The 15,684-nt window shown below is 36.6% G+C and overlaps 1 protein-coding gene across 2 annotated transcripts in view; it reads right to left on the bottom strand.

Moving 5' to 3' along the window:
• Nucleotides 1–15,684, bottom strand: part of HEATR5B (HEAT repeat containing 5B) — a 55,335-nt gene that overhangs the window by 11,483 nt on the left and 28,168 nt on the right. For both annotated transcript variants that reach the window (XM_080584743.1, XM_080584744.1), the window contains exons 23-31: nt 15,128–15,367; nt 13,089–13,340; nt 10,857–11,038; nt 8,624–8,692; nt 6,215–6,394; nt 4,682–4,919; nt 3,762–4,022; nt 3,347–3,474; nt 3,007–3,151 (exon numbers count right to left, since the gene is read on the bottom strand). In XM_080584743.1, the coding sequence (XP_080440869.1) occupies nt 3,007–3,151; nt 3,347–3,474; nt 3,762–4,022; nt 4,682–4,919; nt 6,215–6,394; nt 8,624–8,692; nt 10,857–11,038; nt 13,089–13,340; nt 15,128–15,367 (1,695 nt within the window). The remainder of the gene's footprint in view (nt 1–3,006; nt 3,152–3,346; nt 3,475–3,761; nt 4,023–4,681; nt 4,920–6,214; nt 6,395–8,623; nt 8,693–10,856; nt 11,039–13,088; nt 13,341–15,127; nt 15,368–15,684) is intronic.

Genomic DNA, 15,684 nt, shown 5'->3' with positions numbered 1-15,684 from the left:
CTAGTTAGAAGGACTTCAAGGGATTTAAGATGCTTTAGAATTATTGTGATTGCAGCAATACTTTATAAAAATCCATCCAGAACTAGAAAAAAATGTAGTAATACACAAAATAAAAACGTGACTTTTTTTCCTTCTAAATTGAATGACAAAATTAATGGCTATGACTGCCAAATAAATGATTGTTACAATTTTTTTTAATTTAATGGCTATAAATTAAGTGTCCAACATTGTCAAATCTTTTTTCAGCTTAAGTTGATTAAAGAAGAGGACAGAAAAGCACTGTAGGATTCTATGTCTAATTTGATGATTTCAGTGCATTCAGTTTGGAAAGTCTCTCTTTTGAACGGCAGCTCAGCCAGCTGCAATCTTTACTTCTCCCATTAAGCAGCAACAGAGATCCAGCAAGTCAAAGGTGGCCTGAACCACCCTATGAATTTAAATGATTGCTAGCGTTATCACATGCACTGATTTGAAAAACGAAACTTACTGGGCCTATGGTGAACAATTCCATTAATTCACAGAAAGGAACAGAGCTCACATTTTTAGCTGTGCTGCTTCCTCAGCTTTGAGCAAAACCTTTTCTCTGTTTTCACTTGTAAAATGTGTAAAAGCTAACAGTTTTTTTCTGAACAGTGCATTGTGCCAGAACAAGATAGTAGCTTTCCTTAGTAAAATAAATACACTTTGGATTTTACTTTGCTTCTTTCAAGTGAAATAAAACATGGCAGACCTAACCTAAACAGATATCGTCAAATATTTGCCATGTTGCCACCAATTTACCCAGCAGAGATGGGAAACAGTACATCCAATATGAGATTTTTAAATAAATGGTAAGGGGATGCTTGAAGAGCTCTGTAAAAAGAAGAGGTTACTAGAAGTATGTCAGAGAGCAGCTTTTGGACAGATGCTAATATCCTTAAATCAAGGGTATTCTTAAAGTAGAAGCAAACTAACAATTTGCTGACAAAAAGCCAAAGCAAAACATTAGAAACTGAAATATAACACCAGAAATGGGGATTAAAGAAGAAAGAAATAATTTTACTGGTGCTCTATAAAGGTGAAGTAGAGGAATAGGACTTAGGTATGCCAGTTGAACATGAAATCTCATAAAATTTTCAGCTGAAAGGGACCTCCATAAGTTATCTGGGTCCAATCTCCTGCTCAAAACAACGCCAACTGGAAAGCTGGAACAGGTTGCTCAGCGTCTTGCCTGATCAAGTTTTGAATACCTCCAAACATGGAGATACCAAATCATCTCTAGGCACACATCCCCATGGCTTCACCACTCCCATGGCGCCAATTTTTTTCCTTCTATCCCATTTGGATTTATGTTGCTGCTGCAACTTGTGTCCATTGCCTTTTGTCCTCTCATTATATGCCTTTCAAAACCATCTAGCTTCTTCTTATCTCTAAATCTCCTTTAAGAAGGGGAGAATGTCATTCAAACACATATTAACCCTCTCTTCTGCAGAATAAACATGTTCACATCATTCAACATCTCCTTGTGTCATACTTCATCTCCATAAGAAGCTTAGTGGACCTCCACTGGACTTTCAGTTTGCCAAAATCTCTCTTACTCAGGATGGAGAAGGGGCTAAGAAAATTATCACCGCTACAGATGCAGCTTCACAAGCTCAAGCTGAAAGGAAAAATCATTTCCCTTGATTTAATGATGATCTTGCTCTTCTAATGCAGCCTGGTAACGGAGTATTCAGCACTGTGTGAGCACACCAACTGATTCACGTATCCAGTCCACAAGGTTTCTTCCAGCTGGTTTAAAATGGCTTCATCCACCCCCTCTTCTTGGTTAAGCAGTCTGTGACCAACAAAAGCATCCCTGAATGGTATATCACCCTTCAATTCCTCTTAGTTGTACCAGTTCTGACTTGTCAAAGAGGCATGGCTAGCCTTAGATGCCTACTCCAGCACCTTGTTCTTTTCTTCTTGCCAGTCCTACAGCATTCACCAACCAGATGTCTGGAGATAAGAGAAAGCTTTTTGTTGCTGGAAATTATAACCTTGCAGCCTCCACCATCGTGGGAGCCCCATACTCCAGGACCCTATTCCAGCACAGCCTTTGGCTTTCCCTCCATATGTGACATGGGGGGCTTGGGCTCCTGCCCCAGCAGAATCTCTGTGTTGAATACGCCATTCTCCCATTTGGCTTTCCTGATGCTACACAGTCTGTTCATCTTCACATGCATTTCCTTCACATCCCATAGGTGAGACCAACATCACCACTAGCCCTTGCTACACAGACAAGCACCCGTCACATCAGGAGTTTCAACTGAACTTCAAGGCATGTCACCAGATCTCTCATGTGCCAGAAATGACTGTTTCTCAATCAGCAGACTGTGTTTTGCTGTGTGTCACCACCATCATTATGCTGACTAGCAGTCTTGTACAGTCTTGAGAACCACTTCTGGGCTGCACAAGCATGTCTTTCAATGCTGACTGCCTTGCTCCTGTTTGCACACACCATTCTCAGAGCCCTTGGTTGGTGACACACCTTATGTGACATCCACATCCTGGCAAGATCTGGTTAACAGGCTGGTTTCACACTGGTTCCGGTAGCAGGTCACTCACCTCATGAATGACAGTTCTGCCAGGGACACTCCACAGGACCCCACAATGGGGGCTGAACCACTAAGCTTCAGAAAAAAAGTTCATTGAAATGCTAAGATGTGGTCAATAAAACATTAATGAAACTGAGCAAGGTGTTCCTAAGAGCTTAGTGTGGCGTGTTGGGTACAATTTTCATCACTTGTGTTCAGGAAAACAAGACATGAGAAGACTGACTTCAATGCCCAGAGGAAGAAAAACTACATCTTACAACAGTTAAGAAAACAGCAGGTAAGATTATGACCACATCTACAGTATCTGTAGAATACACAGCATTTTCTTCCTCACTGTAACCATACTCCAATGCTTTTGAGTTTTTTTTTCCAACATGAAAACCTGTTCCTTATTTATACTGCAAAACAAACCATGTTTTCAAAATCTTACTTAGGGTGTTCCTTTTTTCTTGCAAATAATCTTGAGCTGCTCTTACTATCTGCTGGACAACTCCTGTAACCAATAGCTGGACTGAAGGAGGATCCCAGGTCAAAAGGAGTCGGTGAAGCACACTTAAGAGTTCAACACCAAGGAGCTACAGTAAAACAAAATATGCATTAAAAAAATAAATTAAAATAAATTACGGCTCACCAGTTCCCAATTGCTACATCACTTGGTTACAACAAGCAAATACTTCTCCCACACAAGAATAATTACAGGTTTTGTAACCATCACAAATGAAAGATCATGACCTAGGAAAGCTAACTGTCATAACATGCTCATACAGTACCTGATCCTCTGCAATATGGATCCTGGCACAAGGGGAATCCAATAAAGTATGAAGTGCTTGTAAACAAGATGTGACATGTTCAACAGGCTCTTCAGGTCTTGGGGAACAGAGAAACTGTATACTAACACCTGAAAAGAACAATTATTAAAAAAGAATGTTCACTTCATCAATTATATAAACTACATACATAACTACTCTATAAAAATCATAATAATCACACAAATACTCTGCCAAAGCTATGAAGAACACAGCAGGTAGAGAGACACTGAGAGAGAGAGAGAGAGAGAGAGAGAGAGATTTCAAAATGCTATTGTCCAGACAAGTGATGCCTTTTAAATTTCCTAGATTTCAAGCAAAGTATCTTTTCTTATTTCCATAATGTGCTGGTACTGCGCTCGAAATTTTCAACTCTTACCCAAAATTAAGTGCATTCGATCTTTGTTCAACTCTGGTAAAGATTTAGTAGTAGGTGGAGTTCCAGGTGTCTGGTTTAACATAATAGACGTAGCACGTTTCTGTGAGTTAGGCATTGCTGCAGCAGTCTCTTCCACTGATTCTGAAGCATTAAATCCTGTGCTGTTCAGCCAAAGTGCCACTGCATGTAGTATAGGAGCCCAAGAGTTTCGATAATGCAGTCTAGCTGTATCAATTGTTTCTGGAGTGTAAAATGCTCCTCCTGTTAAAGTAGCAAAGCAAAGGTCAATTCTGAAATTCTCTGCAATAACAGACAAAAAGCATGTACTCTGAATTTCACAGTTATTTACTCTGCGTATGTTTGATCGTGCATATATTCAGATGCAATCCTTGTTAGTGACAGTGCATCCCAATTCTCCTTGTGTAGAAGCAACATTAGTACCTCTCATAAAAAAATGCAATGGCTATGATAGAATTGTAAGCAGAGAGGCAAGAGAGGCAAGCAAAGGCATCAGGTCTTGCAGCATTTTTCTTACAGAACACTCATTCTTAACTCAATGAAATATTATAAGACAATATCCACAACATTCTCAAGTACTGACTACGTTTCCTTACAGTAGACATCTTTTTTGCACTTGATGTCATATTAGAGGTGTAGAAGTATTATTACTTCTACAAAGACATGGTGTCAATCATCTCTGTGAGTCAGATAAAACATATTTTCATTGCAGATTGAAGGAAAAAAGCACACAAGCTTTCAACATACATTGCTGTTACACAAAAGCAGAAATTTATTACTTGCATTATTTTAAGAGATGAAAAACGTGCCTGCCAAACAATTTAAAGAAGAATTTGAAAATCTCTACTAGTAGTTTTATCCCGTTCTTCAAAACAACAGGAAAATGAAATTTCTGTATTTACCATCTGGTGGAAGCTGAGTAGCAAATTCAGCTGGTAAAGTTAAAAGGGCGTAATCTTTCAGCGCAGCTAACCAGAGACGGCTAAGTGCAGGCAACTCGGGTTGTACAAGTGTTATCAAACTGTCTGGTGGCAGCTCATCTACAGTACCAAAATCATCCTCATCCTCCTCTGTGCTCTTTAAAACACATTTTGGTTTGGTCTCTGCTTCTTTCTTTATTTTCATGGCAACAATGTACACCTAGAAGAAAAACAGATTTGAAAAAAGAAGTAGCCTTTCCCATGTAAAAGGTCCCATACACAGATGACTCACAGTTCAGCCCCTGTGGGCCACAAATACTACTAGATTTGTTGTTGCTGTTATGAAGCCCATGAAAATTACCTGGAAAATTACTTGGAAAAAGATTTGCAATACAATTATATTTAAAAAATATAAAGAGAGAGATTTTTGCCTTTATTTCTACCAGTATGTAACATCTAGGGACACAAGTAACATCTTCTGAAGACAACACAATTTTCTCCTAAAAAAGGAGAACATGTCAGCTTAACACAAAGATACTGATTTAAATAACTGATTTCATTAAAACAGGGCATTCTCTTTGCCCTACATTAAAAACTACTAGATAAATTAGAATAATTGTCATTTTCTGGAAGCAGATTAGGTATCAGAAAAATAAACTTTTTTTTAATGTAGTACATGAATACAAGAGCATTTATATGTTTGTCTTTGAGAGATGCTATGAGAAGACAAAAGGATTTTCAAACAAATATGGGAAGAAGCATCAGAAAAATACAGTAAAAATATGCATTTTTTTAATTAGAAAATAAATAAAATAGAAATAGCTGTCTTCATACAACAGATGCTCCATATCAAAGCTGAAAATAACAGTATGGGGTGATTACCATGATTTCATGGCTGAACTGCTTTGTAATTTCAAAAAAAAATAATAAAGAAGACCTTAAAGTACTACATCAGAACAAACCAAAATACCTTTTATATAATTAGATATAAGTCTCTATAGCATGCAAGTAACATTTCAGGAAGCAAGGCAATATAAGTATTGCTGACTGTCATTTGTAGATTAACATTTCGAGTATTCCAACCATTCCCCAGCAACACCTACATTAAGCCTGTAATTTATTATGAACTGAAATAAATTTCTAGTGAATTAGCTGCAATATTTTACCTAAATATATTCTCATTATTTATTCATTTACTTTTAAAATAAGAGCAATATGATGGAACCAAAATGAAAATCTGATAGGGTATGAGAACATACTTCGATACAAAAAGATTCAGTTAAAACAACGAAAGAACTATCAAGCACCACTACAAATACGGAGAGATGAAATGTTAGAAAAAGGAATGGAGAAAGATATAGAGATGAAAAAATACCAAGAGTAGAACTGTGGTAACTGAGGTAACAAGGATGGCAGCAGGTGCAAGGCTTACTGCCTCACCAGACAGTAAGGTGCAATGCTACTACTGAGGTAAAATCTTTTCAAACTTTTAAAGATTTAATAGTAAATGCTTACCTCAGCCCACGCTTTCAGAACTGCAAGTTTTTCCATAGTTGTGGCACTCTCCCGGTAAAGCTGGCTAGAAGATCCCTTTCCTGCTTGCACTTTATCCAGGGAAGAGACAAGAAGGTTGTGAACTCGGCGGAGATCATTCAGGTCACTAACAACCCCGCTTCCTATCCATGCGCTACATACCTAAACAACAAAGTTGAGAATTGTCCTATGTTAGCAAGATAAATCCACAACCTTATAGACAAAAAAATCTATAACAAATAATAATAATAATAATAAGTAAATAAGTCAGCAAATCTCTTCCTGTCTAACATCTAAAAATGTGAGATTTTCCTTCTTTTCCTCTCACCACCTGTGATAACAGAATTGCTCAGGTGAATCGTTACAAAGGCTGAAAGGCTGTATTGTATTAAAATGAAACTCAGTATTCATGGAAAATACTTAACATAGTTTGCAATCCTTCGTAAATAGGTATTTGTAAGGTTTTTATTCTTTTCCAACTGTCTGGTCAAAACATTCAAGCAATGGGTCTTCAGATTTATTGTAAAAAAAACATATTGGACAGCAATTCATAAAGAAAAATCCATTAAAAATGCAAAAATTCAATCTTTAAAAACTTATAACTCAAATTACATATTAAGGCTCCATCCTAATGAGAAGCTTTCAAGGTCAATAACAACTTCAAGAAAATTCCTAGAAATGAGTAATAATAAAATCTTTAAACTGGGCTTTGCTATGGAAAGAACAGTGCCACGTTCTAGAAAAGTCAATACCGGACATGTAAGTGGGTGTCTCCCCACTTCTGTTTCTATTTCTCTTTTCTTTTTTTTTTTTTTTAATTGAACAGACTCAAAACAGGTAATTAGATCTTACTTATCATACAGATCATCTGTTCCTGTCTAGTGCTATACATTGGCATTCATCCTCTGAAACACATTCATGCCCAGATATAATAATTCTGCTGCAGGTGCAGCTGCTTTTATAACAACAACAAAAGGACAAATTCTTTCTTTATACAAGAGCTGCTTTGATTCTGGTGGTGATTCTACAATAATGTGGAAAAAAAAAGAAGAAAAAAACAAAAACAAACAAAAAAACAGCAAAAAAGAGTTCACAAACTCTTTTTTAATGGCAGTCTTGTTCTATCTCCAATTTATTTGATTTGCTTTGAAAGAACCAGTTGCTTGAAAGCCTTTGTGGAAGGGTCTGGAACTATGGACATACTTAAAATAAACACAAAGTGGTCCTGAATATATGCAGAACAGAGCTGCTGAAAGTCTGTCACAAATCCGTAATTCATTCACAGCAGGACTACGAGCAGCTTCACTCCTGCTGTTGGCAAGTCAACAGCTACTTCAGTAATAACATAGAACTATAATATGAACAAGCTCACTCAGTACAGCTCATCTCTAGCTATATCACTTCCAGAGAGAGAGTTAAATATCCAAATTTAATCACCAACCCATTCAATCCTTTAAGTACACACATCCATTAGAAACTGACTGAATAAGGAATACTGGGACAAGTTAAAGACTCTTACACGTTCTTGCATCTAGCTTTAAATGAACAAAACCTTTCTACAAGGTAAGATGAACATGTTCATTCCTATGTGTAAGTATCAAGTTATGCCACATTTGATCCATGCTTAACTGCCAGCAAAACTGGTCGGAGTATAAAACAACAACTAAAATAAGAGTGCTGCAGGACCAAGCATAAATCTCACATACACAAAATTATTGCATTAAAGCCATTGTTTGCATAGCTAATTAAACTGCTGCTTTAAACTACAGTAGTTTAGCTGCTGCAAACTGCACAACACGTACAATTACAGCTCTACTGCTGACAACCGTTTTAAACCACAGTAGCACAAGATCATAGACAAAAAAAATACAAACAGACAAAATCTCTTTGAATTTTTACTGAGAGGTTGTTACTATAATAAGAATGCTCAGAGCTTCTGAAATCTAAAACAGTCAATCTGAATAAAAGTTTAGTGTTTAAAGGTAAATCATCATCAGTCAATATATTTGATCAGACTGAAAGGCATCTGAATGAATACCTTATCATTGGCCTCATGAAGCAAGGGGCTTTTTCTTTTTTCTGGTGTTTTGGGTTTCTTTTTGTTTGTTTGTTTTTATTTATTTATTTAGCAATTAGTAACAAATGGACAGCTGACAGGGAGACACAACTAGTTTCAGAAAGACTAAGTATTTTCTGATGTAGCTCCCAAAAAAGATTTCTGCATTCCTGCAACAAGATCACTGGTTAGGTTTACGAATTTTTCCAGCTATTTACTACTATTTCTCTTCTGCATCCTTCTTCCAAAGAGCAGAAAACTCACACCCATCTCCTGTTTAAGTGCATGAAATGTATTCAGTTTAGCTTATACCATCTGAACATCTTTTCCAGTACCTGGCAGGCCTTCGCAGTTATATCAGACGGTGTATCTTGGGAAAATGCTGGCCTCAGAGCAGCTCCAACCTGTTCACAAGAGGGAAAAAAAAAAATCCAATTAAAAACAGTAACAACACAACATTCTTCATCTAACCTTGTTTAAGATTCAGGCACATACACAAAACAGCAAGACAAGATTGCCAAAGACCCCAAACTTATCCTTGTTATCTAGCAAACATTTGCAGTAGTATTCTTTAAATAACAATGAAGAACCATTTTCCCTTGCTAGAGCGTTGTTTTTTTAAGCCCCTACTACCTTTGTCAAATATGTAGCATTATCTTTTTTTCTGTTAATGAGTATCCTTTTACATATGAAATTACTGTAAGTGCAATTTATGCTAAGGCTCCAGAACACAAAAACTTTTTAAGGTCCAACAGAATAATAAAATGAAATCAAGCATTTATTACTGGTTTGTATTACGTTTTCAAAATGACTAATAGACAAAAAACAAGGCAGTTGTTCTAAGACGGTGTTTTTCTGAAACAAAACGGACCAAGTCAGAGACAGAAGCAATGGTTACAGCAACATAGAAGGAAGGAGAAAAAGGCAAGAAAAAAAGAATGAAAGCCTTTCTTTAAAAACTATTTGTGAAGATCCTGAAAACACAGCAGCAGAATCAGAGGAAGACAGATGAGATAACTTGAGTTGGGAAAAAGGCAGGGAATGGTGGCAGGGAAGAGAAAGCTAGTAGGCACAGGAAGTACAGGACAGCAAAACCTGACAAGATTAGATGAAATCAGTGCAATCCGAGGAGTGATTCCAGAGCTACTCAAGTCACTCCAATAGGCAGGGAGAAACGGCCCTTATCACAGCTACTCTTCATCTTCTCTTTTAATATATTTCCAATATGTAACAGAATCAGAGAGCCCATATCGCCCTCCTTATATTAAGTGTCCCTTCTGAAATGGATGTTTCTGTGTAAGAATTGAAAGAAGTATTCTGTCACTTCTATGCAGATTCTTCTATGGACCAGTGCACTGTACCAGACTATTAAGTTAGAATGCAGTCTGGAAACCACATGTGTTCAAAGATTTTACAGACTGATCAACATGCATCAGCAAAAGCTAACTGTATGCTCCAAGGAAGACAAGACTCATAGACTAAATATACCTAATTTTGTATCTGTAAAATAAAAAGTAAACATAAATGTTCCTGTAAGGGTGAAGGAACAGTCACTTCAAGCACCGTTGTTTCCAAAGCAACAGAAAGTCAATCGCATTGTGAATATTGCTAGCAAAAAAACTACGATGCAGTGAAAGCAGTTATTTAAACAGAAAAAAAGACAAGTTTTATAATATGATGTACACAATACAGCCCCATTAATATCCTCAGCTGCTTGTAAGAACAGTAAAGTGACCAAGAGGAAAATAAATAAGATTTGATCGCTTTAAAATAATTTCTTTCATAGTAAACTGATGCTTCAACATTTTATAAATTTCTCTCTCATACTTATTAGTGTGGGAAAGATCCCCCTGCCACTCCCAAGTAGGGAACCTGACCAAGTGAAAACTTGTCCTTGCAAGCATTTATCTTGCGATAAATGTAAACGCTGAAGTCAGTGGAACAAATCACATATGCGATCGTCAGCAAGGCTGAGATCTATTGAATTAAACAAGAACTAGCCAAACTGACTAGAAATGCAAACCAGTAAGAAAGCAAACAGACAAAATCCTCCCCTCCTACTACACCAGCCTTAAGCTGTACTCATTGTTGCAATCAAACCTCAGGTGAAAGATTAATTTTATGTGGGTTATATATTTCTAATAAATCTTCAACTGTCTATATCTCCCATTCCTATACTTTTGTCATTTTTATTTAAACAGAAGTGTACTTACTACTTCCCAAGAAAACAGATTTACTAGGTTCAGTCTGGAATTGAATCAGTGTTATTTTCAGATTCTTAATTCTACAAATGAAATGCCACTCTTGGCAAAAAAAAAAAGTGTGATTTGTAATATTTGGCTTTCAGAAATCAATTGCTACTGATTTTTAAATTTTGTCAACTAATAAACTGGAATAAATAGGAGGAGATACACAGATTTTGAAGAGATACATAAAGCAGTCTCTTCAGTGCATTTTCAAACAAAAAATCTCTTCACTGGTCTTTTGAAGTCACAAACTGTTCTCAGAGCTAATACTGGCATATTGGTATAAATATACAGTTTCATGAAGTTATAAAGGAGGTCTCACATTAGCCTGGTATTGCTCCAGTATCACATGGCCTGGAAACTCTGGCTCAGGAACCGATGCAAATTTCTTGATAATGTCTTCAAGAGCTTGAAGACCTGCCATTCGTAACTGGTTGCTGTGATCAGTTGCAGCCATGAATGCCATTCGAATAAGGTCAGAGAGATGGAGTACCAAGAAGTCATCTTAAAACAAACAGAACAAAAAGAACATTTTATTAACTTAAAATATAGCTGACATGACAGATACTTAAAACATTTTTCTCACTGATGTACAAATTTCACCTATTCTTCTCCAAATGTACACATTTAGGACATGGAAGAAAGCAAGAAAGAATGTAACATATTTCCCCCCCCCCCCCATGACACGAGAACCTTCATTCTTAAGACAACCTTAAAAATTAAGCACAAATTTGAAGCAAACTAAAATATGAGATACAAAAAAAAAAAAAAAAGTATTGAATAGAATATTTTAAATGTACCTGAGAACCATAAAAGAGATTAGAACATCATTTACTAAAGCTAACTTCTGCAATAACCCCCTGCCCAATATCTACAGAAAATCTTTCAGGCAATTCCTGAGTCCTATGCTTATAGTGACCCCTGCTGATAAAAGAAAACCTAGTCAAGTTTAAACTCCTAAAAACTAAGTATTTCTGCTCCCAAAAGCAACACCTAAGGCCCTAAGTCAGCATCAGACAATACACAGAAAAGAACAATACATCACTCAGTAAAGTTCTCAAATGATTCTTCTCTATTTTTATTCATTTTATTTCTTCCCTTACTCTCAATTTGAAATTACCAAGTGATATAAAACCAATATGAAAATACTTTTTTAAAACCATACTATCCAGGGTGATTAACAAATAATTAAATAAAATGACTACAGCTCTAGATGCTTTCAAGTCTCAAGGTAGGAAAAAAATATATTTTTTAGCTGAAATTTTCCGAGGCATGTCAATAAAGACTGGAAATTGTTTAAAAAAAGTACCAAGTGGTAAAGACAATCATTATTTGTTCAGACCATCACAGATATATTAGTAAATTTTAAATATTTTGGAATTTGAATTTGAGGATAGAGATACTTAAGTTTTTCTTTTTATAATGATACCAAACACATCAAGTTCATTGTAAATAAATTTGGAGATATAAATTATCAGGATTATTTTATGCAATCCTTTTCAGGCTCCTATAAAAAAAGCAGCTATATCATGACTTGCCTCTACAATGCAATGCTGTTTCAGAAATAGACTTTCCCAAAGCTCTTCCCTCTCACTCTTCAAACAGTGACCCCAGTCTCTAATAAAATCAGAAACAAGATTCTCACAAAACCAATGCATAGTGCTGGAACCAGAGTGGATCAAAGCAACAAAAGCAACTACCTAATAAATATCCATATTGGAACAGGTGCCCTTAGCAATATAGGTGCTAAAATCCACAAGCCCTATTCATTCCAGGGTGCTTATGTATATGATACTCAGTCTACATGCACACAAACACTGTGCCACGTGGATGAAAGCAAACAATCACTATGCACCAGAACCACTACATACGGATGACTGAAAGACAGAAACCTCCCACTACCAGTTTGAAACACATTTTTCACAAAACAACTATGTCATCTCTGACCTCTCAATTACGATCCTCCAAGTCATAAAAGTATCTTCAAAACATGAGCTTTAATGTTTGTCACTCTCATGGATACCGAAAGAATGAGCTTTACAAAGCAGATGGGTCCATGTTCCTCCCACATCCCTCACCCTGCAGCCAGTACTACAGCAGTATTACCTGACCTTTTCTCTTCTTTTTTTCTTCTTTCCTAGCATCCCTTTGCTGTGGAGATGCTAAAATAACCTCTGAATTCTAATTCATTGCTGTCATTAGGTTAAACTCAGAGATACTATCCCCCGTATATAGTTAGCTAGAAGTTTACTGCTTCTATTTGAAACTGGAGAAAAAAGTGTTTAAGTGTTTGCATTTTTTTTCCCCCCTTTTTTTTTTTTTCTCCTCCAAGCACATCAGTCTGTCAGAAGTTACATCCTCCAGCAAACATCACTGTGTCCATGGTACGGTAACTATAATGGTTACAGTTTTTGCCTTTTCCTTAGTTTTTAACTGTTTGACTAAAAGGAAGTTCACTTTTTAGCTGCTTGCGTTTTTATCTTGGTTGTGTAATCTTTAGCTGTAAAAAGGTGTCAAAAATAAAAAAAGAAACAAAACAAACACATTCAATTACTTTTTGGGTTTTTAAGTCTGGCTGAACGAGCCAGTGCCAGATCAAAGTGCGCCTTGTTGGCATTCTCACACAGCATGATCACTCGGCACAGGCAGTCGGCTGCAAACACACGCGTTGCCCAGCGAGGTGCTACAGACGGCTTGGTTTTATCCTCTTCACCCAGAGTCGTAAACATGGTATCATCATCCATCTCATCCTTCTTCTCTGATTCCTCATCCTTTCCTCCTCCCAAGGGAGCTGCAGTGCTCATGTCTACAAGAGAGAACAATTAAAATAAAAATCCCGCTGTGTCAAACTACAGAAGATGACTGACTAAGGACATGTTCAAGCCTTTCCTTAGGCTCAGATTCAAAACACAATAATTCTCCAGCTGAAACTGCAACATTCAAAAAATGTAGAAAGGCATAGGAATATCAGTAAAGTTTTTCACCTCTAATTCCCAAAGATACCAGTTATAGCTGAATCCTATATCTGAACTTCTCAGCTTTGAAAATTAACCTATGAAACTGTCAAGAAACAGGGTAAGGAGACCACCATGCTCCAATTCAAAGAAAAAGCTCAGCTTTTAACTATTCCACTCCTCTTTCAAGTAAAACCTAGAGTGGATATTAAACTGAAACAAATCTACAAAGTTCACACCACAGGCAAGATATACAGCCAAGTGGGCAGCTGATGGCAACCAAAAGAGTGCTTAACATTCAGAAAATTTTCTGTAAGCATGGCTGTGAGACTTCGTTTCAGAAAATGAAATTACTTCAGGGATCACATTAAAAATAAAAAAGGGACAAAAACTCATCAAACATGCATATACACTTCGACTATTCCGATGTGAGAACATAAAATCTCAACAACAAGGTCTAAATCAGCAAAATGCCAAGATACCGACAAAAATTTTTCTGGCAGTAATTAGAGAATGAGAAGAAGTTATTGCAAGGGTAACCTACTCCAACTAAAGCATGTTTCTTAGAAAGTCTGAATTTAAGCAGCTGAAGAGCCAAGACATTCAATAGATAGAGGCACTATGGCAAATCAAACATGGATGGAGCCAAACCACAACAGGAGTGTTTTCAGAAAGCATCCAGGAAAACTTATGTGGCTGATTTGTAAATCTCTGCTTAAAAAGCAAACTAGATTTTGTTCATATGCCAGTTAGTGGTATGAAAGAGTACAAAATGAAGTTCCTTGCTTATTTAAGCACAACTGAGAGAAATGTATTTAAATATCATCTCTCAAAGATCATTTCATGTACTAAAAAAAATAAAAAATAGTGAGGAGATCAGACAACCACGTTCAAAACTTTAAAAACTTATCCCACATAAAATAAGGAAAGAACATCCCAAGCTCAAACTCATGAAGTGAGGTCTTTCTGGGTAGATGCATGGTAACTACATTGCATAAAGAAATCATTGGTAGCATTACTCATCAGTAAACGTAAAGCTGGCAACATTTAGAAAGAGCTTTTGGATGAACCCACAATATGCCAATAAACAAGCATAAATGCAAGGAAAATGAGCAGAATCTGCGTCACAACCATCCTACAAACTGAAAAACAGGAATAAGGTCTCGGAGGACAAGGTCTTTGCAAACAACTCTGCAAAGCTGAGCAACAAGCAAAGAAGTTTCATCACCATGGTAACCCATCTTCACATCAGTACCTCAAAGCCTCATAAAGAAAAGCTCAGAACACGTACAGCACTGTTCCTTCTGTATGGCCCTGACGTACAAAGGCTAAAAAGCATCTCTGCTTTCTCTAAGATAATGAAATGTCAGGACAATAATCACCCTGCTTCTCCACTGGAGATCCTACTTGAAGGTGGCTAATTTTTTAATCTTAAAAGAAAACATACTTTTAAAAATATAACGTTGATGATTTCCTCTTTCTAAGTACTTTTAATGCATAATACTCAAAGTTCTATATACAACATAAGCTATAATGCATGTCTTTACTATTAAAAAGAACAAGTTCCAAACAAATACTGCCAGAAGATGCTAATACTAAAGCAATATCAGTTTTTATGTGAATACTATAGAACACTTACCACTGGAAGCTGCAAGGACATCCTTACAGAGCATTAGCCAGTGAGAAAGGTTTTCTACTGCCAGCGATGAAAGCATATGTCCCAGAGTATCGTGGATGTCTGAGCACAACTTGCGATCAGTCTCCCGATCCAACATACCAAAAAGGACACCTTCGAGGCCTGTCTCTGTTATATTAACCCCCTGATGCCGGGAATGACCATCTCGTCGAGAACCAGCTCCTGGTGCAAAAGGATTAGTATCTGCAAAAAAATAATGAGAATTTTTTTCTGAAATCAGTAACTCAGTTTTAAAATTTGAAATAACAATTGAGAATCAGGCATTGTGCATTCGTGCACATATAGTTCAGGCAATGATACATCATGGTGTTACTTAATTTCTTCTGAATTAACTGAAAAAAGACATTAATATAGCATTTTTTGTAAGGCATATAACAGCTTATAGGATTACTTCCAAAAAGAAACAAAAACCACGAACGTATATCTCTTCAAGGTACACGCCCATCAGTTTTCTAAAAACTCCTAATATTATTTGACTCTGAAAAGTCTTTCTAGAGACA

Source organism: Anser brachyrhynchus (genome assembly GCF_964034855.1).
Source record: "Anser brachyrhynchus genome assembly, chromosome: 3".
NCBI classification, from domain to species: domain Eukaryota; kingdom Metazoa; phylum Chordata; class Aves; order Anseriformes; family Anatidae; genus Anser; species Anser brachyrhynchus.
This window is presented reverse-complemented; position numbering and strand designations above follow the sequence as displayed.